We start from the raw sequence: 26,418 nt of genomic DNA on the forward strand, positions 1-26,418 counted from the left end.
TTGTTCTATTGATGAGCTTTCTGTGCATCTGGTGCTGAAGTTAGTCCGTCGTCGACGTAAAAGTTCCTGTTGACGAACTCTTTCACGTCCTCTCCGTACGTAGATACGCCGTCTGCAGCAATCTTTCTCAGCCCGAAGGTAGCAATGGCTGGTGAGGAGACATTGCCGAACAGGTGTACGTTCATTCTGTACTGAATTGCTGGTTTCGTTGGGTCGTTGTCTTTGAACCAAAAGAAGCGCAGATAGTCTCTGTGTTCTTTGTTGACGTGGAAGCTATGAAACATTTGTTCTACGTCGCCCATTACTGCTGTCTGCTCGCGTCGGAATCGTAGCAGGATACCGAGGAGGCTGTTCATTTGGTCAGGTCCCTGAAGCAATGCGTCGTTCAGGTAGACTACTTTGTACTTTGCGCTGGAGTCGAATACTACTCTGATCTGCTGTTTCTTGGGATGGTAGACACCGAAGTGTGGTAGGTACCATGCATTGTCGGCATCTATTTTGTCTTCTGGAACGGGACTTGCGTGGTCACGTTCCATTATTTTCTTCATAAACTGAAAGTATTCTTCCATCATTTGTGGTTTATGCTGAAGCTGATTCTGTAGATTGTAGAATCGGTTCAGAGCTGATTGTCGGTTGTTCGGTAATTTCTCGGGTCTTGCCTGAAGGGGAGAGGAAGTTCTAGATTTCCTTCCTCATTTACATGGACTTCTCGTTGCATGATGTCCAGGAATTGCTTGTCTTCAATGGAAGGTGCCTTTTGTTCGTTGTAAGGTGTCCGCTTGAAGACGGTGGTGCCGAAGTTGATGGGTTTCGGGCTTATTATGTCTTTGATGTGGATGTGATGATTACATTCGAGCGCTGATTCATCGTAGCTGTTGAGGGTTGCAGTCGTACGGTGTACTGAAGTGCGGATTACACCTCTTGCTGTCTCTAGGCATAGTTCACCTGAAATTGTCCACCCTAGGTCGGTGCGTTGAGCCCAAGGCGAGTTTACAGGTCCATTCCTTGTTTCTCTGACTTTCAGTGGTTCTGGGCAGTTTCTGCCGATGAGGAGGTGAATTCCAACGTTCTTTTTGGTTCTGGAATGTAATCGATGATGGGCTTCAGATGTTTGAAGGCCTTGCAAATGTCTGGTGTGGGTATTTCGTTCTTGTCGCTCGGTATGTTGTCGTTTTCTAGCAGGACGGGAAGAGAGAATTTTTTCTTTCCGTCATGTGATTCTATGATGACGCAGTTGCTACGTCGTCCCTTTCTGAGTTCTCCTTTGCCACTGCATGTTGACAGTTCGTATTCAAGGTCTGGGCCGTGTATCTTCAGTGCGTCGAAGAGGTGGCTGTCACCCATACAGGCATTGGACTGGTCGTCTAGGACTACGTAAGTTTCTATGTAGTCTGCTGGTCGATCTTGTGTATACACCTTTGCGAGGACTATCTTCCCACACGAACGTCCGGCTGGGCATTTCGTGAGTCTGGTGCATTTTGTTGTAGCTTCTTGGGTTTCCTTTTCTTTATCTTCTGGTTTGGTTTCGGTTGCTTTCTGCTTAGATCTGTCACCGGGTGTAGCGTGGAGACAGGTGATGTGTTTCTTGCTCTTGCATATAGCGCATTCGATGGTCGATGTGCAGTCCTTGGCGAGATGTTTCTCAGTGCATTTAAAGCACAAGCCTTTCTTCTTACACAGTTCAATTCTGTCAGCAACTGGTTGCTTTGCAAATGCTTTGCAATCTTTCAGGTCATGTCCTTTAGCCTCGTGGAAGAGACATTGTTTTTCTTCATTTGATGATTTCGTTGCGTGTACACGCGCTCTGGTCTTCGTATGTTGACTGGATTTTGACTTACTTGTTCCAGTGTGTGTCGTCTGGTCTTGGAATATCAGGATCGCATGGTGCTTTCGCTGTGTCTTTCAGGACTTCTGTGAAGAATTTGAATGTAGGAAATGTTTTGTGGCGTCATTTGTATGATGCCACATTATCTCTCCACTTGTTGCGGACGAATCTTGGTAACCTCTCCATAACAGGTTTGAGTCCCTGTGGTGTATTGAGGGATGAGAGGTCAGGAAGTTTTCTCATGTGTGCCTCTGTGTTAGAACATAAGTCTGATAGTTCGAGTAGCTTTTTGCATTCGTCTGGTTTAACTTTCGGGAAGGACTTCAGTCTTTCCAGGATTACTGCGGTGATGACTGCAGGGTTGCCGAATCTGTCTTCTAGTTCTATCCAAGCCTCTCTATATGACTCGTCTGGGTCGTCTACATATCGTTGTAGATGGTCTTCGATGATTTTCTGCGGATCTCCCTGCGTGTATTTATGCAGGAAGTCCAGTTTCTCAGATGTCTGTATGCAGGCCGTTGTTACAGTGGCTTCGAATGATCTTTTCCATGACATGTACATGGTTGGGTCGCCTCCAAATGTTATTGGTTGTTGTCGATGGTAAACGTTGACGGGCCATCATTTGGGCTATCTCCGTCAGAGGTTGCATGTTGTTGTTCTGGCTTGTTGTAGGTGTCTGTTGATTTGAAGTAGGTGTGACTGTTTCACCTGATTCTGTTGGTGTTCCCTGTCCTGGTTGTATCAGTAGAGGGGATGATTCTAAGTCTTTGTTTTGTGCTTTGGGTACGAACTCGGTAAAGTTCAGTGCTGGTAATGGATCATGCTTCATTTCTTTTTTCATTGCAATGTATTGTGATACATGGTCGTTTCATGACTGGTCAGGTGTAGTAAGTGTCTGTACTGGTAAGGAATTTTCTTCCGCTACTTGTTGGAGGGTTTCAGCATCTATCCTTGCCTTTTCTGCTTTCATTTCAGCTTCGATAACTTTGATTTTTGCTTGATGGTGAGCTATTGTCTTCATATACTCTGCCTCTCTTGCTGCAGAGCGTGCCTTGCCTTGTGCCTTCAATGCGTTTGTTCTGGATGATGTTGATGATCTGGTTCTGTGTGAACTACGCAAGCTGCCTAGTGTAGATCCTCGTTCGGATGGTGATTTGAAGTTGAGGGCGCTGTTTTCAGCTCTCCTTGTCTTTGCATCGTTAATGTATTCATTCGCTTGTTCAATGTTCCTATTGAAGCTTATTTCCGTTAATTCTGCTTGCTCCTTACCTTGTGGAGTCTTGTCTTGTTGATAAAGTCTCTGAAGTTTGTTCCAAGTGTGTTCATATTCCTTGGAAAGTGTCTCTGCTGTACCAATTTTGCTTTCTGTTGGGTCCTGCATCCCCCTGAGGTCGATGAGAACTCCCTTTGTTTGGTTCCAAATGCTTGACAGGGCCTTTTCAGTGTTCAAGGTAGCATAGAGCAGTCCTCCTTCGTTTTTTCTACTGTCCTGTAGAGGGCGCCCTTCAGTTCGGGCAGCAGATCCACCTCCAGCAGTGGCCGTCCCACTGGGAACCGCCCCTTCCTTTGTTTGTTCTGTGGTATTTTCTGCCTTAGAAATATCTCCTTGATTTTCATTTTGAGATTCTGTATGGGCTGGTTGTTCAGCTCCTTCGACTTGATATTCATCCATTATAGTTTCTTTGAGTCAGTTGTAGTTGGCTGTATATGTGTATACAGTTGGCCTACCTTGCTAGCCTATATGCCAGTGTCCGCTGTGCACTCGAGCCAGTGTCTTGTCCAATGGTTCACTGGTTTTCAGCAATTTTTAACTTGTGACGATTTTTCACTTGCAACGATTTTTCACTGTGACGAAGTCCAGTTACTTTTGTATCCGCTAAATGCCAACCACTCTGAGAAATAACCACCCTCAGTTGCTTTAGTTTAGAGTAGATTTATTCAAGGAGCGGTGAAAACTGGATAAATAAAGAGAATAAAATACAATGTCATTCATTATCTACATCGGAGAGTCGAGGTAAATCAAGTTCAAAGTAAACGGAATAAAAGAACTAAATTCTACTAAAATATCTAAGCACTGCATTCAAAATGGTCCTCTAAATAATTGGAAAGTCATAAAGGGAAATCAACTTACATCGTTGCGCCTACAGTCCTACTTTTGGCTGGAGTGTTAGTGAGATACACGTGGCATGTCTACTTGCTTTAAGACAGTGGAGGAAAAAACTGCCTGGGTGTAATTTAATCTTTAACCTTTTAAATGATTTACCTAGAAGTTTCTCGACCTTTGTGTCAGAGGGCCTAAGAAAGATAGAGGGCGATCTTCTGAAAATCTAGTTAGGGTCATGAAGGGTAAATTCAACACACCTACTATGACGGGTTGCGCTATGCTGGTGTCGGACTGACAGTAAATGACTGGAGCATCAGATCGATGTCGGTCTCGTCTGGTTTAGCCCATTGAATGCCAATGTCGATCAAGAAGGCCTAGGACATAGCTTTCGTGCTGCTCGTAGTCAGATATTGAAATCGCTTGTGTTTGAAGACTATTTATCTTGTGTTAAGTCGATTGAGTTTGACTTCTCTTCATTTCATTGGTCGACTTCTCTGTTTACTTGCCTTCTGATTGGTTGATATTGAGCGTTTGTGATTGGTTATTTTGTGTTGACTTTAGCTCGTTTGTGCTGTCGTACAATCCTCGTGTCGCATATAAAAGCTCTGAGGAAGTGATGTCTCCATATGTGATAATATGGATAATCTGGTTCTGTGGTGCCACGGCCGAGTGTGTACAGCTCAGAGTTTTATTGTGTCATCGTCCCCCGTGGATGGAGAGACGGTGATTGTGTCCACTTTTTGTTTGATGGTTGATGGATACCTATGCACATGGGCAGGGTATTCTCGTGCATGCCCTCTTTCGTCTTAAACTTGCTAGGCAAGAATAAGTTGAGAAATCGCAGTGTAATAAAGGGAAAGTGGCTTCACACATCAATCATCTCGTCTTGTATGTGCTTTGGTGTGTTGTAATGTAATAAAGGGAAAATGGCTTCACACATCACTCATCTCGTCTTGTATGTGCTTTGGTGTGTTTAGTGTCTGAAATGTTTTGGCTGTTAGTGTGAAAATTAACAAACGAATCGTTAATTTTAAAATAAGCCATGGCGAGTGTGTAGTGTAATAAAGGGAAAGTGGCTTCACACATCAGCCATCTCGTCTTGTATGTGCTTTGGTGTGTTTAGTGTCTGAGTTGTGTTTTGGCTGTTAGTGTGGAAATTAACAAGCGAGTCGTTAATTTTTAAATAAGCCATGGCGAGACGTGGGCGTAGTCAGATGTGTCCTTGACAGAGGTGACTCTTTTTTTTATCCCCAAGTTTCGAAACCAGAGCGGTCTCTTCCTCAGTCGCCTAAGATATGTGTATATCTTTTTTGTTTTATGTCATGTCGATATTGTTGATCTCCTGTTCTTCTAGCAGTGAAGCCAGAATGCTTATGTTTGGATCGTAATGTGTTCGTTCGTTCATTGACTTGTTTCTAATGCAATGGACTTACCCTTAATCTGTGTGTCGCTGATGTTCGTATTTCTTTTGTAAGCGATGATCGGTTGTTTAGGAAATAAATTCCTTAATGTTTCGTCCTTTTCTATGTGATCCCAGTTTTCACACAGAGCTAGTTTGATAGCTTGTGTCTTTATGTATGGGCTATATCTTGTTGTGAACACAAGTGTGTTTTTCGTTCTATTTTTTGTTCGCTGGTGTTGTAATTGCGTGATTCTGGTGGCGAACTTTGTTTGTAATGTAATTCTAGAGATTTCATCCTGTTTGTAGCCACGTTCAACTAATCTTGCATTGAATGAATTGACTTTAGCACTAAAGTCATTCTCATTGTTGCAAGTTCTGATGTACCTTAGTGTTTCGCCTTTGATCAGGCCTTAAAGGTAGATTTTGGATAGCATGATGTTCTATGTAGGAATTGAAACGTATCTGTGGTTTTCGTGTGCGTTTTTATGTCCAGTATTTTCTCACTGAACTGTCGTTGACCTTTGTATACCACAAGATCGAGGTATGTTATCTCATGTGTCGAGCTTTCAAACGAAAATTTGAAAGTAGGGTGCATTTTGTTGATGCCTGATGTGAATTCGTTCAGTTCGTGTTCTGTTCCTATGAAGATCATGAAAACATCGTCTCTGAATCTAAGCCAGAGTAATATTTTCGATTTGTATTCACGTATTATTTTCATTTCCGTTTGATGAAATGTGATATCAGCCACATTCGGTGACGACGGAGAACCCATGGATACTCCCAGGATCTGTTTATAGAATTCGTTATCGAATTCGAATGTGTTGTTTTTGAGAATAAGTGTTAGCATGGCTAACAGGTATTCTGTTGGTGGCATTTTCATTGTTGTTCCCTGGTTGCTGTTTTGGGATCGCTCTGCGTCTAATGCTTCGCCTATAAGTTGAGTGGCTTCGTCGTGTTGTGTGTTGGTGTACATAGACACCACATCTAATGTGACTAATATTGCATTATCCGGAATTTTGATAGTTTCAATTTTCCGGATAAATTCAGTGGTGTCTTTGATGAATGTTGATTGTTTTACCACGACTTGTTTAAGGAAATGATCGACGAATTCTGACATGTGGAATGTTGGGCTTGAGCACCCGCTTATGATAGGGCGACCTGCGAATTTCGTCTTTGGTGGCGACGGTTTATGTATCTTAGGTAATAGATACCATCGTGGTGTCCGTATTTTGAAGTTAGACGGATCAAGATATTTGAATGTATGATAATCTATATGTTTTTATCATACATTTCTGCTGTCAGACTGTGTACTTGTTCGATAGTTCGTGGTGTGTCGTCCGCTAGCAGTTTTGTATAGTGTGTCGCTGAGTTGCCGTTCACACTCATTGATGTAATCTATTGTGTCAAGAATTGCTGTCCCTCTTCCTTTGTCAAAGGGCTTAATTGTAACATTCCTGTTCCTTGATAGCGTTCTAATCGAGATTTTTTCTGCTGTGTCATGTTTTGCCCGGTGTTGTGGAAGGGGATATTTACTAGAGCTAATTTTGTAGCCTCTAGGTAATTCTCTTGATTTGTGTTTTCACTTGTGTGTGGAGTCCACGTGGACTTGATTTTAAATTCGTAATTTTCAGGTTTTTTTCGCATTATGTATTGGAGCCTGATTCTCCCAATGAATTTGTTTGCGTCTTGTGCGAGATGAATTCTATGAGGACTTTTTGGTGTGGGATGCATTCAAACCCTTTGCCAAGTGCATTTATTTCTGCGGTTGTTAACTTGTGAGATAATACAATACAATACAATACAATACTTTATTGCTCAACAACACACTCAAGGAGTGCGGTAAGGCAAAAATTACAAAACTCAGCAAACACTGGATGAAGCTGCTGCTGGGGGAGGAACTAAAGTACAAGAAATAAATTTGGCAAGAGGTAGTTTATCTTTGTGAGTAAAGATATATATGAACTTTTCTCTGTCATTCAAATCAAGAAAGCCTGGATTATACAAACTTGTGGATGAAAATAGACCATCTCGATACGTTCTGTATTTTGGACATTCTATAACAAAGTGAAATTCATCCTCAACTAAAGACTTACAAAACTTGCAGAATCTTTCATTTGCAGGAACTTTAGGAGTTGACCTTCTACCCAGTTCTATTTGTAGGTTGTGATCCGAAATTCTTAGTTTTGTCAGCCACCTCCTATAGGTAAAAGATCTTATATCTAGCAAGTAACTCTCAAATTCAAATTTACTCTTAAAAAGTCTGTAAGTTCGGAGCTTATTCCTCTGCATTCCACACTTCCTTGTATCATTATGAATGTTTTTCAGCCATGTTTGTTCATAAGTTTCACATAAACTATCAATATACATTATTAACTGTGGAATTAATATTGCAAACACAAGACCATATATCGCTCCCACTGTGAGAGTTCAATATGCTTTGTATATAATTATACCAATCTGAATTCAACCTGGATGTATAAGCAGATCGCAATAAGATGTCATCTGATAAAACCAATCGATGCCAGTATTTGAGCATGTGTTTTATCACTATAAAGTGTATTGGATATCTACCCAGCTCTCCAACAACACCATCAGACGGTGCATATTTAGAGACTCCTAGGATAAATCTATAATAAGAAATACTAACATCATTGAGAAAGTTACACTTGTCATTAATTTCATGTCCCCATATTTCACAGCCATATGTGATAATAGGAACAATTAAACTATCAAAGAGTGATAATGCAACTTTTACAGAAAGTGAACCATTTGAAGGCCCTTACGAAGGCTGAAAAGAGCTTCATTGCCTTCAATTTAAGATTGTGAAAATTACCTTTGAATTTACCATTTGGGGTAATGACAAAACCAAGGTAACAGTACTCTTTCACTAAGTCAAGAGTCACTCCATTGTAAGTGAGTGTAACTCCTTTTACAAGATGATTACTTTTGTTGAACACAATAACTTTCGTTTTCTTTATGTTAATAGTTAATTTCCATTCACGACAAAAACTATGAAGTTTATCTAAGCAGCTTTGTAAGCCTGTTTCAGATCCTGAAATCAATAAAAGATCATCAGCATACATCAGACAATTGAAAAGGAGTTTACCAAGTTTGATAGGACAGTCCTCACTGGAACCAAATGTACTGGGAAGATCATTTATAAAAATATTGAACAAAGTTGGACTTAAATTACACCCTTGCTTAACTCCTAAATTGGAGTCAAATTCTTCAGTAAAGCAATTGTTACTTTTCACACAATACTTAATGTTGTTGTACATGGACTTAATTAAGCTATAAAAATTACCATTAATGCCATATTTCTGTAATTTCCAAAGTAAACCTGTACGCCAAACCCTGTCAAATGCTTTCTGAAAATCTACAAAACAACAATATAGGTACCTACGACTGGGACTATAGCTTGACTGAGAAAATTTCGCATAGACATGCTCATCAATAGCTGAACGCAAAACTAAAAGATTATCTGCAGTTCTCCTCTTTGCTCTGAAACCAGACTGAAATGGCGAAAGAATACCATTGCTATTAAGAAAGTTTATAAGCCTATTATTCAACACAGAGGTAAACAGTTTTGCAAGGCAACTATTTATAGAAATCCCTCTGTAATTTGACGGATCACATGTATCACCTGATTTGAACACAGGGACCAAATATGCTTTTTTCCAAGCATTTGGAAACGTTCCTGATCTGAGGATGACATTGAATAATGAACACAATGGAGTAAGTATTGAAGAACCACCATATTTTAGCATTTCGTTCAAAATACCATCGACACCTGGGGATTTCCCCGATTTTAATTTACGCAAAGCTTTTAAAATTTCTGATACTGTAAATGAGGAATTAAGAATAAAACTCACATCATATTCATTGGCCGCTTCCATTTTTGTTAATTCAGAAAGAATACGTTTAGAAACATTATCAGTTTCTTCACAAGAAAAATTACCCAACTGCTTAAAGTGAGAAAACCATTCACTAGGAGAAATAGACGAGTCTATTTTCTTACTGACATGACTCCCTGAAATATCCTTCCACAATTTCCAGTAATCATTACGGTCTTCGGAATAAACCTTTTCTAACTTCCTCAATTGACTCTCTCTGAAAGAAGACCGTTTATATTTTAACAATTTTTTGTAATCTCTTTTCAGAGTGAAACATCTCCCTCTAATATGTGGATCATTTGGGTAGCGATTCAACAGTTTACAGCAATCTTTCAGATCTTTACGAAGTGAAAAACAAGACTTATCAAACCAAGGCTGAAAAACACGTTTTGATTTCTTCTTTTTCAATTTCGGCGTAACCTTACGTAAACAGCGATCTGAAACTTTTTGAACAATACCTTCAAATACTTTTACAATATCATCACAAGAATGGGAACTTGACAGTCAATATTAAAATTCTAAAGTCTTCTTGAATTGATGAACTTTGCAGAGTATTTAAGAAATCTTGTTTAGCATTATCATTCCACAAATATTTACTTGGACATGGTTTACACTCTACATCAACTGACCGCTTCACAATATTATTTATATTCATAGAAAAACCTATTGGACAATGATCAGAGAAATGTGTAAAAGCATATACTTTGAAATAATCTATCCGGTCCACTAAATTCTTTGCAACAATACCATAATCTACTGTACTAAATCCATTTCCCTTGTAACAAGTTGGTTTTCCATAAAGATCCCCTGCAGTTCTACCATTTAAAATCTGTAAGCCGTTTTGAATGCAAAGATCAATAAGTTGTCTCCCAAAGGGATTGATACTACAATTACCATTATCCATTGAAATTCTATGATGTACGGAGTCAGGAATATAATCATTAGGTGTAGGACAGTGATTTATGTCATCATGTTGAATATAATCTTGCAAATTACCTGTCCTAGCATTAAAGTCTCCTACTAAAATTATGTCTCCCAAACTCGAAAATTCAAGAATCTCAGAATGAAGAGCTTCAAAATAATCATTATTTACATGCATTACAGACCCTTGTGGAGGCAAATATACACAACACATAAAAACATCACTATTAAATGAGAAAAAATCCTTATCAAGTTTTACCCAGAGCAAGTCAGAAATTTTTGATTTTATCTTATGGATACCTGACTTAAAGCATGACTTAAATACAACAACAGATCCCCCAGCAGCACGTTTACTACGTTTATGTTGTAAATTTCTATCGGATCTAAAATAACTATAACTATCAAAAGCAACAGTGTTTGACTTTGAAAGCCAAGTTTCTTGAATACACATTATATCAAATTGGTTAACAATTGATAGATTCTTGATGAATCTAAGATTCGTGTTGTTATTTATGTTTCTCTGTTCGGCTTTTGTACGGCGTTTAATTGTGTTTGAGATCTTATTGTGGTGTAATAAAGGGAAGTGGCTTCACATATCAGCCATCTAGACGTGGGCGTAGTGTAATAAAGGGAAAGTGGCTTCACACATCACTCATCTCGTCTTGTATGTGCTTTGGTGTGTTTAGTGTCTGAAATGTTTTGGCTGTTAGTGTGAAAATTAACAAACGAATCGTTAATTTTAAAATAAGCCATGGCGAGACGTGGGCGTAGTCAGATGTGTCTTTGACAACCTTGACTCTTTTTTATCCCCACGTTTCAAAACCAGAGCGGTCTCTTCCTCAGTCGCCTAAGATATATGTATATCTTTTTGGTTTATGGCACGTCGATATTGTTGATCTCCTGTTCTTCTAGCAATGAAGCCAGAATATTTATGTTTGGATCATCATGTGTTCGTTCGTTTGTTCATTGACTTGTTCCTAATACAAAAAATGCCGTGGACTTTGGCCTGTATCAGTATATCACTAATGTTTGGATTTCTTTTGTATGCGATGATCGGTTGTTGTGGAAATATTTCTTTCAGGCTTAGTGTTTCGTCCTTGTCTACGGTATGTGTTCCCAGTTTTCGCACATTGCTGCTTTTTATAGCTTGTGTTCTTATATATATATTGTTGCTATAATTTTCGTTGTGAAGACTAGTGTTTTCTTTGTTTCTTCATTTGTTTGCTTGTGTTCTAGTTGCGTAACTCGTGAGGCAAACTGTGCTTGCGATGTGACTGGAGATTTCCTGTTGTTTTGGCCATGTTCGATTATTCTTGCATAATGTGTATTGACCTTTGAAACAAAGTCATTTTTGTGTTGCAAGTTCTGATGTATCTTAGTGTTTCGCCTCTGATCAGGATTTTAAGCGTAGATTTCAGGTGGCCTGATGTTTTATGTAAGAATTCAAATCTGTCGATTTTTGTTCTTAGCTGTATATGGAGTCCATCGAGACTTGTGTTTGAATTTGTCTTTTTTGGTCAATTTGTGTCGCATAATGTATTGGATTTTGCTTTTCCTAATGTTTGCGTCTTGTATGAGATGAACTCTGTGAGGACGATTTGGTGTTAGGAAGAATTTCAACACTTACCCAGTGCATTGATTTTTGCTGTTGTTAACTTGTGTAATGATAGATTTTGATGAATCTAAGATTCGTGTTGTTATTTATGTTTATGCTATGTTCGGCATTTTTACGGAGTTCATTGTGTTTGAGATAATATGGTGTCTCCTCTTGTACCGTCTTTTTCTGGCAATTTTGTTGTTTTTCCTGTTTCTGTGTTTGGTGACACAGTATTGTGTAAACTTGTATTTTGCATTTGTGTTACGGTAGTTCTTGTTTGGAGAATTTGCTGGCCTTGAAAAAGGCCGTCTACTATGGGTTTCAAAGACAGCCCGATTCTGTTCGTCCCTCTGGACGTTTGTGTTTTGGGTTGTGTATAGCCTTTCGGAGAAGGAAAATTGACCCAAAAAAGACAAATTCAAACACAAGTCTCGATGGACTCCATATACAATTAAGAACACAATTCGACAGATTTGAATTCTTACATAAAACATCAGGCCACCTGAAATCTACGCTTTAAAAGCCTGACCAAAGGCGAAACACTAAGATACATCAGAACTTACAACACAAAAATGACTTTGTTTCAAAGGTCAATACACTTTATGCAAGGTTAATGGAACATGGCTAAAACAACAGGAAATCTCCAGTCACATCGCAAGCACAGTTCGCCGCACGAGTTACGCAACTGGAACACAAGCGAACAAATGAAGCAACAAAGAAAACACTAGTCTTCACAACGAAAATTATAGCAACAATATATATATAAGAACACAAGCAACAAAAAGCAGCAATGTGCGAAGACAGGGAACACATAGACAAGGACGAAACACTAAGCCTGAAAGAAATATTTCCACAACAAACGATCATCGCATACAAAAGAAATCCAAACAGTAGTGATATACTGATACAGGCCAAAGTCCACGGCATTTTTGTATTAGGAACAAGTCAATGAACGAACGAACGAACACATGACGATCCAAACATAAATATTCTGGCTTCATTGCTAGAAGAACAGGAGATCAACAATATCGACGTGACATAAAACAAAAAAGATATACATATATCTTAGGCGACTGAGGAAGAGACCGCTCTGGTTTCGAAACGTGGGGATAAAAAAAGAGTCAAGGTTGTCAAAGACACATCTGACTACGCCCACGTCTCGCCATGGCTTATTTTAAAATTAACGATTCGTTTGTTAATTTTCACACTAACAGCCAAAACATTTCAGACACTAAACACACCAAAGCACATACAAGACGAGATGAGTGATGTGTGAAGCCACTTTCCCTTTATTACACCACGTCTTGAAATAAGAACCTTGGTATTTGGTATCTGAGAAAATAAGAACCTTGATATCTGGTCTGGAAATAGGTACCAAAGAACCTTGATAGTATCAGTTAGGTAAAATATTATCATTCATAATTAATAATGACTTATTTTCATGTTGGAATATAAATATGACCACTCTGTAACCTAGAACCTTGAGAATTTCACTTTTTAGGTCTGTAATAATAAGAACCTTGATATTTGGTCTGGAAATCAGTACCTTAAGAACATTAAAGGTGTAAGGGAAATGAAATATGCTCATTAATAACTAATAAAAATTAGTTATTAGCACACTGAATATAAATATGAATTTGTATTTAAGAAAGTAGAGTTGATTTGACTTTGTACGTCTGTAAAAATAAGAACCTTGGTATTTGGTATCTGAGAAAATAAGAACCTAGGTTTTGGTATCTGAGAAATAAGAACCTTGATATCTTGTCTGGAAATAGGTAACTAAGAACCTTGATAGTATCAGGGAGGTAAAATATGATAATTCATAATTATTCATGAGTTATTATCATATTTGAATATAAATATGACCACTTTGTTATTTATAACCTTGAGTTAATTTCACTTTGTACTGTACAAGAACCTTGATCTCTGGTCTGAAAATAGTTACATAAGAACCTTGATAGTATCAGGGAGGCAAAATATGATAATTCTTAATTAATAATGACTTATTTTCATGTTGGAATAAAGATATGACCACTTTGTAACCTAGAACCTTGAGTTAATTTCACTTTGTATAAGAACCTTGATATCTGGTCTGGAAATAGGTACATAAGAACCTTGATGGTATCAAGGAGGCAAAATATGATAATTCATAATTAATCATGAGTTATTATCATATTGGAATATAAATATGACCTCTTTGTAACCTAGAACCTTGAGAATTTCACTTTGTAGGCGATCTGTAAAAATAAGAACCCTGATATTTGGTACCTGAAAAAATAAGAACCTTGATATCTGGTTTGGAAATGGTACCATAAGCACCTTCATAGCATGAGGAAGATAAAATATGATCATTAATAATTAATAACAAGTAATTATTAGCACACTGAATATAAATATGACTTTATGACTAAGAACCTTGAGTTGATTTTACTTTGAAGGTCTGTAAAAATAAGAAACTTTACATCTGGTATTAAAATGGTACCTTAAGGACCTTGATGGTATCAGGGAGATAAAATATTATAATTCATAATTAATAATGAGTGATTATTAGCACACTGAATGTAAATATGACTTTGATTTGACTGAAAATAATTACCTTGAAATCTGTAGCTTTCGAACCTCGATATCAGTAAGATAATAGTAATACTGGTTGTCTATATGGTTGTCTTAGGAATCTGTGTACGACACGACAATAGTATAAAAAGAAACAAAGTCAATATCATGATATTGTTAATATTTGGTGATAGATGCAGATGACTGTATGTGATTGGCAATCTGGATAACGGAAAGCAAGGTATACTACCGTGTATGGGCCGTTCACACTGTCTAATGTGCTTATCGACCTAGTAGAATCAGTCACAGCATGGTCACATGACACGTTAGCTGTCATTTATTGAGTGGGCTAGAGGTTCTTAATATATCCTCAACAATCAGAGCGAGTTTCTAAACGGAGTGGACAGACCGGAATATGGTAGGTATCATACCTCCAATGGCGGCCTGGTTGAACATACTACATGTAAACAGCGAAAGGCCCATGAAGTGTTCAGGTGGCTATTGTACCATTCTTATCGATATGCTAGATTGCCGAAGGACTTCTGGACACATGGACTTTATTTCACGACAACCCCTTCGTGCTTAAAGTGTTTCACTTAGCCAAATGTCTGGAGAGTTCGTCATGTTTCGTAGGAAGTCCACCGTCAAACTTGCTGAAGTGAAGATGAGTGTCTTCGAAGCTTCGTGAAGTCCAGCGGATTTTGAGAGTGACTTTCTCAGAAGTCTGTTCAAACGAAAGTGTATGGCCTTGACAGCCGGAGGAGGTTTGTATTTTGTTGTTGCTTCGATCAACTGCAGTTTTGACTCTATTCACAGTCCCTCGTGGGCTATTCAGCTCTGGGACTATTCGCCCCATAGACGAGTATAAATAAGCCAGAAACAACCCTGCTTATGTACACACGTCTATGGGGCGAATAGTCCCAGAGCTGAATAGCTCACGAGGGACTGTGCTCTATTCCTCAATACGACCACAGCCCTCTGCTCACTAGACGCTATGTTTCCCGGTATGCATCACGATCAGCGCACACGCATGTACAGGAGAGGACTAGAGAGGGCGCACATTAAAATCCTGGGGAAAGCCGGGGATACTCAAAGATTAGCCATTAACATGGAGGGTCTTAATTTAACCTCGTTCACAGTGTGCTCATTGAAAAGACGAAATTCCAAACTTTTACAGTAATACCACATCCACCATCTTTTTGATTTTTCTTTCCTTTTACATGATTATGCAAATTAGGTGCGTAAAATCGAGAATTTCGTGTGTTTTTTTTTGCTTCTTTTTCGTTGGACTTAAAAATGACTTCGTACAAGTTTGACCTTTCGATCAGGCGTTACAATAGCAACAAAGGTACGGTTTTATTTTCTCTCTGTCGTTTTTGTAGTTCTCATAAATCAAGAAATACTGAATATTGGAATTGTACCCAAATTTGAAGCCCGATATGCTTTTTCGGAAGATGTTTTGCAAATTTTGAAACCGTAACTGTTTTGATCATGTTTCTAGCTTTCAATCGGTATACCGCATGGTTGACTTTGCTTTACGTATGTAAAACTAGTAGGCTTTCGAACGGAATGATGTAATTTAGAAGTTGAAACAAAGATTCAGTGTCCCAGTTTTGGCATTAACTGTAGACGCAGCTGCTTGTATATGTCTATATATTAGCTAAGACAATGATCCGCAGTGTGCACGTGTGCCTCAGTTTGGGTGTAATTCATAGAGCTAACCGCTGGTGTTTATGTATTTTGAAACAATGATTCAGTCCCAGGTTCGACGTAAATCAGTGCTAGCTATAGCCAGTCACCTTATACCTGTTTTTTTCTCCTACAGATTTCCCGTTCGAAATCAGATCCTGCGCTCTCTTCCGGCACTGCCTCAAAGTCGTTTATTTTTCGTTCTTCTTCCCTTCCTTCACTTCACTTAGATTTTCCACCTTTGCCTTCCTCTCGTTCCACTGTCTCACCTCTCCACCTCTCCCAACAGTTTTGCCGAGTGTGTGGCCAGGATGAGGCAACTCATTACTGGCAACACACTTGGTCAAGTTGGGAGCCGTTCTTGTCTTCTAGGTCTTCTCACTCTCCTTTAACTTTACCCCCTCCCCAAACTCCTAATCAGTCTCCTTCCAAGTCTCACTCTTCTTTAACTTTACCCCCTCCCCCAACTCCTCATCATTCTGCATCTCACTCTCTCTCTCTAACTTCACCCCCTCGGCCATGTTCTCGTAGTCAATCTCCAGTAAACTTTCATTTAAGCCAAGCATCACCCGTCTATTTTTATTTACCCTCCACTCCCTCTGTCCCTGATTCTGATTCTGATTCTACTCATTTTTCACCACCTTTATCTTCTGCTCCCTCTATCTATGATTCTGATATCACTTATTTTTCACCACCTTTATCTTCTGCTCCCTCTATCTATGATTCTGATATCACTTATTTTTCACCACCTTTATCTTCTGCTCCCTCTATCTATGATTCTGATTCTACTCATTTTTCACCACCTTTATCTTCTGCTCCCTCTATCTATGATTCTGATGCTACTTATTTTTCACCACCTTTATCTTCTGCTCCCTCTATATATGATTCTGATGCCACTTATTTTTCACCACCTTTATCTTCTGCTCCCTCTATCTATGATTCTGATGCCACTTATTTTTCTCAACCTTTACCTTCAGTTTCCCCTATTTATGATCCTTCTGCCTCATTATTTTCCTCTTCGTCACGTTCACACTTATCTCTTTCTTCATTTCATTCTCATCTAAGTTTCGATCCCTCTGCTTCCCTATTTTCCAATGTGTCTTCTGCGTCTTTTCCTCATTCTACTCCACCTTTCCTCCCTCAACCTCATGAACTTAATTCTCCCATTTATATATCTTCCGACTCTCTTTCTCAGTCTTCTATTTCTTCTTCCCATTCTCCTGTTTTTGGTTTTGTTCCAAAGCCAGGGCAGAGCCGGAAGAGACCGGGATCTCCCTTGGTGTAATTTTTTTCCATTACATGGTAAGTACTAATCTGGTTATTTTTTACTTTACAGTGGAGAAGAACCACATTATTACTATGAAAATCTGAGAAATGGCAAAATCTTTTTTTTTGTTTTTTTTAGTATTTAAATTTTTTTGTATTTAAGTTTTGTATTTAAGTTTTTATTGATAACATTTTCTTTGGTAACAGTAACTTTGATTAAAGTGAAGTACACTGCTTAGTTCTGTACAATTGTATGTAAGATTGCAATCCATTTGCTGCAGTGTCTCAGTTTTTAAAACTGTTCCTCAAAACAAAAATAACGACAAGTTACAATTACCAAAAACCTCACAGGGACCCAAACATACGACTGCTTGATCCAGTTTAATTCCATTTCTCTTTTTTTTTCAGACCTCCGCATGAGACTGCCAATTTACTTTTAATTTTCATTTGTCAGGTAATTTTTTAAATGTTATTACTTTTTACCTACTGAACAATAGGAGTATTTTTTAAAATTTCCTTGTCTGTCCTCATCAGCCATCTTACTAGCAGTGTTTTGGCCCAGTGACCTCCCCCCAAATGTCTTCTTACGTCCATTTTCATGCGCTGATGAGCCATCTCAATCCCTGAACTGCTATGAATGTTGATCCCCCCATCTCTCTGCAGAAGCTGTTTACCATGATGGGCAACAAAGTGCATGTAATGTGTGGGTGTGACATGTGGAAGATGTGCGGTTATGCGACGCAGCCATTGTTTCGATTTTTGATCAAACATTTCACAAAGTTGGTGAGAGTTTCGCATGGATGCGCTCGATGTGATTGAATACTCCAGACCTAGATTTATACTTTGCATTACATAAAATACAATTATATTCTTTGGGTTTTTTTTTCATTGCTATCAATAATTAAACAGTTTATATACTTTTCAATATAATCATCTGTGTCAAGTGTAAACTGTTCACTTATGTTGTAATTAAATGCCAGTTTAGCAGTCTCTAATTTGTCATCCACTAAATTCACTAAGTCCTGATGCCTTGATAAAGAGAGATCTTGTTGATGTGCCTCATCAAGAAGCTCTGATTTAAGGTTAAACTGTTCAGTTAGCTTTGATTTGAACTCATCAACCTCTATCTGAATTCTATGAGGAAGAGCTTCATATTTCATGAGACACTCTCTCTCTTTATCAATGGCATCAGCTTCAGTGAATAGTTCATCTATCATTTTCCCCATATTTCTAAGTTTGGCATGTAAATGGTCCATGGTATACTCAGTTTTTGGGTCATAGTTGATGATGGGTGGATCTGATTGACCAAAAACATGTGATCTTGCCCATATTGTCATATCCTCAGCTGAAACTGTCATGTCCCATGAGTGATTAGTATTGTGGCATTGCTCTATTGCCACTTTGCAGAGATTGCAAAAGAATTTGCCACTTTTTCTCTGGAGGACAAGACATTTATATTTTTCGTCTCCTTCCAATCGACGTTTGTATTTCATGCCTCTCAGACCATCTTTTGCAAACTTCTCGGTTTCTTTGAGAATGGGCAGAATTTCATCCCTTACTATTTGGTCCGATTCTGCCGCATTTATGATAGCAAAAGGGATTCTACTGTCTTCGGACTGAGGGGTTGGATCTCTCCACAGCTCATTTCCCTTGTAGGAGATTGCCCTAATGGCCCCACTGACAGCAAAAACTTTCAAATTTTGAACAATACCTTTGCTGTCTTGAAAGGTGTCCCCTCCTTCCCCAACAATTATTTCCACTTCCCCTAATGCAGCTTTATTGTCAAGATCCAACCCCAAATTGTTTTCATCATTTATTTCAGACAGTCTATCCCAGATTTGTTGTTCAACACACTTGACCCTCCATCCCTTTTTATTTCCATGAGTGGTCTCAATCACTGAACCATAAAACCGTCTCAAATGATTTTTTAAATTTGAGAGTCTTGGGATTCTTGACACATTATTTTTTGATCTCAGTGATTTTTCCAGACAGTCGTAATCATTTTCAGAAAGACCTCCCCCAAGATGCAGGAACATATGTTCTGCCTCCCGGTCAGACCAGAGATGAAAGTCCTCATCAAGTTTCTCCTCATTCTCACTACAGTCCTTAGGTGCTGAAGTCAAGGCCAGTTTCACAGAAAGGGGCAGGATGTCAAAATCAGTTGATACTGCAGCTTCTTTAAAAAAATCCTGAGTTAAAAGTGCACGTGCAAAATCTTTGTCTGATTTAAGACGTGCTCTCCAAAGACCAACTTCATCAAATCCAGAAAGCTTTTCACCTATTTGTTTGTGTTGTTTTATTATCTTTGCTGCATAACTTTTGCTTTTATTTTTTGAAAACTCTGTTCGCTCAGAAGAAAATAAAAGAGAAACTGCAGCATTGACATGACTCGACCCCTCCCCTTTCAAATGACCAACCAAAGCCTTGACAGCTGACCGTATCTGGTTTGGACCCATTGTAGCAATTTTATCGACATTAAGCCCAAGTTCATTGACCATATTTACTCGTGATTTCAACAACTTAAATTTACGAAAGAAATTTTTAAGCATAGAATCGCCGGGAGAGGCACCTTTAGCCTGATTTATTGATCTCACCATATTTGTTAGAACAATATCACAGCTTCCAACAGCATAAAAACGTGAACAAACCATTCGCAAAGAACACAGAGTTTTCACTTTTTCATATTGCTTATTATCATCATCACCATCCACAATATTGCAACAAAATCCAAAAATTTTAATCAAAAGTTCTGAGTAAATATCTAGAATTGAAGTAGAAGGTGAAGGAGGACAACCTTGCCGTTCATTTCCACTGGAACATTTCCTGAGCAAGCAACTTGCCTTGGCAGCTGCTTCCATAGACTGTCGCTTTCTTGGATTTGGTCTTGGCATTTTAAAATTGCCAATAGTTCACAAAATGTTATGCCAAAATTTACTTGACGTCTTTGATGTGAACTTGAAATTAACTTCGAGATTTGCCACTAAAAAGAAAGAAAATTTCACCACAGACCTCTGAATATAAACTGGAAACAACACTTTTTCTAAAACTGCACTTGACGGGCAACTCAGTGCACGTAGAATACTAGAGTATCATCAACAATCAGGCATGTAAAATGAAAGCGTGTGTTTTGTGCGTATGCGTACGTAGTATAGAACACGCACGTGTCCTGGATAGATTTTAGCGTACGCGTACGTACTTGCTATTCCTGATCAGTCGCTGTTGTGCATAAAAAATGAGTCGTCTTTTGGAAACAAAGTACTACACGTTGTAAAAACTTGTATTGAAATTATTTTTTTAAAGAAAATTTGTGAATTTTGTCTATATTTCGCTGAAACAATGCCGCGAAATCAAATTCAAAAGACGGAAAGCAAGGTCAATTTAAATTTTAATTTATCGTGATACCGATCGTACTGGAGTTGAACTCAGTTCAGACTGAAAACGTTCTTTGTGAGTGGCAATGCCACTAGTTTAGGAAATACACAGTAGAAAATGTCGAAACTTCAAGAATAATTCAATAATTTTGAGGATTTTGAGCTGCTGAGCACTCGCGTGGTCACGACAACACAATGTACGACTCTTCGCTTGGCTTCGCTCGCATGCACTGAGCCTATGCGCAGACGGGCTCATTTTTTATTATTATCTGCGCAACTCAACCTGCGTGAGGACAAATCACAGTGCATTGTGGGAAAATTATCGTACAGTGCATTAGCGGCTATAGGCTGCAGTTCTGTAGCCCATAAGCCCAGAATCCTCCACACCCGTTTGCCTCCGTACTTCCGAGGCTTGCTGCGAATCCGTAGCCTTTGCCACTCAGGTAGCTTTGTCCAATCCCCAAAAGAACATGTCAAGGAGTGGCAGGGCTCGTTTTCGCAGCAACTCCGAGGCTAGCTCTGGATAACGCCGGTAACACACAGCCCTGCCATGCAGAGCTACTCCGAGGCAAGCGGACGTGTGTAGCCCATCAGTACCCCAGCGATCTTGGGTGGTGGGGACCACAGTCGTTTGTGAACCAAACGACGGCAACTTTGTTGGTACGGTGTGCATTAGAAAATAATGCTCACCCCACAGCGGCCGTCGTGTATCGGTTCACAAGCGACTGTGGTGGGGACCGTTCAAAATCGCTCGGGAAAGATGTTGGCTACGGAGGTGCACGACGTCTGCACATGCTTTGCAGGCGTGACAAAACAATAAAATCATTTCAGTTTTCCATCAGTGTGTATCATCCTTACTGCTCTGCAATACTTGAAAAGTCACAGTATATTGGTTTAAATCGTACTCAACACTCATTTGAGTACTTTTATGACACACATGAATCAGGAAAATATCTACTGATATTAAGACTGCTTTTGACATTTTATGGTTGGTTCTCCATCAGTGTTTTCACCAGGTTTCTCTCACTGGGGGGGGGATGTTGCCCTCTGCATGATAACATTTTTTGGGGGGGATTTGGTTCTAATTTAGGGGGATTACAAATGATGTTTAAATACCTGATATTCAACTTGTCAGTACAGCCGGCCTGTAGCTTGCAGATGTGAAATGTGAACGGCTCTGTGAATATGCAATGGCGCTGTGGTGTCTTGATCATGCTTGGGTCATGGGTCATCGCCATGGGGTCCTGTGACAATAACCTTTGACCTGAGCACGATCAATATGCCACTGCACTGCTGCATATTCACAGCTACTGCTTTTGTAGACTATTGAATTTAGTCCAGACGTAGACTTCAATTGTAAACAACAACATTGCAACATATTGTACAATGTAGAGGCACTGTGGGGCAGTAGTTAGGTTACCAGTCTCACATGGAGGCACTGGGCAGTAGTTAGGTTACCAGTCTCACATGGAGGCACTGTGGGGCAGTAGTTAGGTTACTAGTCTAACATGGAGGCACTGTGGGGCAGTAGTTAGGTTACCAGTCTCACATGGAGGCACTGTGGGGCAGTAGTTAGGTTACCAGTCTCACATGGAGGCACTGTGGGGCAGTAGTTAGGTTACCAGTCTCACATGGAGGCACTGTGGGGCAGTAGTTAGGTTACCAGTCTCACATGGAGGCACTGGGGGGCAGTAGTTAGGTTACCAGTCTCACATGGAGGCACTGTGGGGCAGTAGTTAGGTTACCAGTCTAACATGGAGGCACTGTGGGGCAGTAGTTAGGTTACCAGTCTCACATGGAGGCACTGTGGGGCAGTAGTTAGGTTACCAGTCTAACATGGAGGCACTGTGGGGCAGTAGTTAGGTTACCAGTCTCACATGGAGGCACTGTGGGGCAGTAGTTAGGTTACCAGTCTCACATGGAGGCACTGTGGGGCAGTAGTTAGGTTACCAGTCTCACATGGAGGCACTGTGGGGCAGTAGTTAGGTTACCAGTCTCACATGGAGGCACTGTGGGGCAGTAGTTAGGTTACCAGTCTCACAATCAGAGTATGGTGAGGTTGAGACATGGTAAGTCCAGAGTAATGGATTCACTGTCAGAGGATGGTGAGTTCAAGACACCAGCACTGTGTTCTGCCCTTGAGCAATGCACTCTACTGTTGTGCCCCTGAGCAAGGCATTTTACTCATTGCTCCATTTGGGCAGTGGCTAATGGGTACCTCATCCTGTGATTGGGCAGTGTAATTGCAATAGTCAAAAGATTATTGCTTTGACAATATGTGAACACTAGTGTATATGGATTTAATTTCACAACTTTGATGTTTGATAATATTTTCACTGGGATTTTCTTGAAAAGTGGATAATATTCATGAAATAAAATCCCAGTGAATAATTTATACAATATTTGACCATCTTCGTTGACAAAAGCACTTTACTCAGAACAGAAATAGCTTGTCGTAGAGGGCGCACTTGTTCCAGCATGATTTGATGTCACTGACCTGAAATCATTTTGGTATTATCAAACAAAATTATCAAACATCAAAGTTGAGAAATTATATTCATCGCCTTGAAATTTATTTATTCTATTTAGTTATTTATTTTATGTTTAACACAAACTGTTTTTGTTGAACAGTGAATTTCTTTGTTGATATTGATCCACAATTTGAGTCCTCGGGACCTCTAAGACAATGAAAACAGATATTTCAGTTTGTAAAACTTATCCCAAAATCATCGGGTAATGGTTTGATCCTTTGGTTTGTAACTTTATGGTCCAATCCATATAATGTAATGTAGGGGTGTAAAGAGTACACTTACAGAAATCTAGTGAATGATATGGATTTGATTTGCTTGTAGCTGTTACAGAGTGTACTGGATGAAGTGAAATCAGACAATATAGCCAAAGATAATTCATTACAAGTCAACTTGAATGGTTTACTTCAGACAGATGATAGGATTGCTCTCAAGGAAATTACAAGACAGCTACAACTGGAAAATACCCTTGGAGATAAAGTCTTTGTAAGTGATAGCATTGCTGAGGTTACTGGACTTAGGTCAAAGACAAAAATTATAAATTGTGTTACCATGCACCTTATGTTCCATTCGGTGTATCAAATAAGTTCAAAATATATGGAAAATCGATTCAAAATGGCAACATTGTATGCACAACCTCACATTAGCAGAACAAAATTTTCTCTATATATATGGTTGTACCTGTATACATGTATGGTGGTACATGTACATGTTTACATGTTTTGTAGTACCACAGTACATGTATGGGTGGTTCAGGTATACATGTATTGTGGTAACTTTTTACATATTTGGTGGAACCTCCATTCGTATGCATGTATGGCTGTATCTGTATACGGGTACATGTATGGTGGTACCTTTATACAGGTGTGGTGGTACCACAGTACATGGATGGCTGTTCAAATATACAAATGGTGGTACCATGTTACATGTAGGCTGGTACTTGTATACATGTATGGTGATACTAGCATATTGGTGATTTACATGTGTGGTGGTACCATTTTACATGTAGGGTGGTACCTGTACATATGTATGGTGATACTGGCATATATGTATGTGATACTCATTTACATGTACGGTGGTACTGATCTACGGTGGTACCAGTATACTGTATCGTAGTACCTGTTTACATATGCTTGTGGACAGCAGCATAAATTTTGACAACACATGATACAGACATGAAATGATAAGAGGCATTGTGATCATGTGACATCTTCTGTGAAGTAACAATATTTTATGAGAATGTGTCTAACCTCAGGACAGTCTTTCTGTGTACATGGTTCCATCCCCACCCCAGGTTCCTCTACCCCCTGCACACTTGTGACATTTCTGAAATCTTTTAATTTTAATTTCACAGGGTTCATTTGCAGAAACACTGGCATTTCTTTTATAGCCATTGAAAAGTGGTAAGTAGTTGTCTCTTTGTGCTTTGTGATTATCACATCTCCTTTAGTTAAGTACCAATTTTTACGTATCAATCTCTTGATGCCAAACACAATCAATTGTGATGTATGCATAATCTGAGTTGGCAGGTATAGTTTGAGTACAGCAACCCTGTCCCTGTCACCACCCCCAGCCACCCCAGTGTAAATTAGTCAATGTTGACCGTTATTAAAATGGACATCAAACTGGACTTGCCCATAGGTATGTACAAAAAAGATACGATTCTACAATCCATGCCCTCTTCCATGAACTTTACTGTATTATGTGCCTTTCTCTAAATATGCTTAGTCAATGTGTTGAATTGAAAAGGGACATCTTTGTACTTTGTTGAAAAAGGAAGCTATGTATTGCCTGTTGCCCATGGTTACTGGTAGCATTCAAAACAACTTTTTTCAATAAAATGTGAGAGTAAATTACTTCACTCACATGTAGAGAAACTAAATGATAAAATAAATTAATTTGGTGCAGTCGTTAAAATTATTAGTATGCAAACTTCAAGCAAATCCTTATTTTAATTTCATTCTTTGGGTTTGGATTAACAATTTTATTGCATACAATTTTAAAGTTTGTGTAACAATAAACACCAATTAACTATTGCTTTCACTTATCCATCTCTTGTTCAGTTCAGTATTACATTGAACTGAACATGATTTGGAGAAGTGAATGAAAGCAAAAATGACAAAAATGCAGAGTGAAGTGGACAGCCTTTACAAAAGCAAAGCTGTACTTAATTTATAATTAACACAAGATTCTTGTGTTTTTAAATAGAAGAGAGCCAAGAGTTTCCTTAATTTAATGTTAAAAAATGAAAATGTGGTTGAGCAGTTTCTTCCTTCACTTTGTATTGACTGTTTTTCCAATGTAATTTATTGAAGTTAATTGTCATGCATTTGCTCATTTGTAATTTTAAGGAAAAGTTTTATAATGGTTGGTAAATTAACCTCCTTTGAAAATGCTTGTTTGATTGCGCACATCTTTAAATACAGTTTTATTCTTAATCCTGATAAAAGCTGTACTTTTTCCTAATCAAGAATAGTAGCAAGGATACTGCCTTTATTCACACACAAAATATCACATACATCCTACAGTTGATACCATGAAGTGTAGAGAAACAAAAATTCTTTATTTGCAAAAGACCATGTAAAATAATTGTGCTTTCAAGAATGTTTGCAACAAACCATGTAAAATGGTTTTGCTATCAAGAATAAAATAAAAGTGAGAACTTGCTTGAAGTTTCAATTGCATACTGATAATTTTAACAACTTCATGTCTATCTTCACCAAATTGAAACCAGTTTTCTGTGTTGCAGGTGACAAGAAATCACAGCCAATCCTTTTTGTAATGGATGAGTTTGATCTTTATGCACACCATAAAAGCCAGACATTGTTGTACAATCTGTTTGATATCTCCCAGTCAGCTCAGACACCCATTGCTGTCATCGGACTCACTTGTAGGCTTGTAAGTCACTCTGATAAGTTGATATCGCCCAGTCAGCTCAGATACTTCATACTCTCATTGGACTCACTTGTAGGCTGTAAGTCACTCTGATAAAGTTTGACATCCCCCGGTCAGCTCAGACATCCATCGCTGTCATTGGACTCACTTGTAGGCTGATAAGTCATTCTGATAAAGTTTGATATCGCTCAGTCAGCTCAGACACCCATTGCAGTCATTGGATTCACTTGTAGACTGGTAAGTCACTCTAATTAAGTTTGATATCACCCAGTCAGCTCAGATACTTCATACTCTCATTAGACTCACTTGTAGGCTGATAAGTCATTCCGATAAAGTTTGATATCACTCAGTCAGCTCAGACACCCATTGCAGTC

At 38.9% G+C, this 26,418-nt stretch overlaps 1 protein-coding gene across 1 annotated transcript in view; it reads left to right on the plus strand.

Moving 5' to 3' along the window:
• LOC139128163 (origin recognition complex subunit 4-like) overlaps positions 1-24,554 on the plus strand; it is a 272,861-nt gene extending 248,307 nt beyond the window's left edge. Inside the window, exons 3-4 of the mRNA XM_070694002.1 lie at positions 23,474-23,635; positions 24,504-24,554. Of these exons, the coding sequence (XP_070550103.1) occupies positions 23,474-23,635; positions 24,504-24,539 (198 nt within the window). The 3' untranslated portion in view covers positions 24,540-24,554. The remainder of the gene's footprint in view (positions 1-23,473; positions 23,636-24,503) is intronic.
• The last annotated feature ends 1,864 nt before the right edge of the window (positions 24,555-26,418 follow it).

The sequence above is a fragment of the Ptychodera flava genome, unplaced genomic scaffold (assembly GCF_041260155.1).
Source record: "Ptychodera flava strain L36383 unplaced genomic scaffold, AS_Pfla_20210202 Scaffold_45__1_contigs__length_1260105_pilon, whole genome shotgun sequence".
In the NCBI taxonomy this organism is placed as follows: Eukaryota; Metazoa; Hemichordata; class Enteropneusta; family Ptychoderidae; genus Ptychodera; species Ptychodera flava.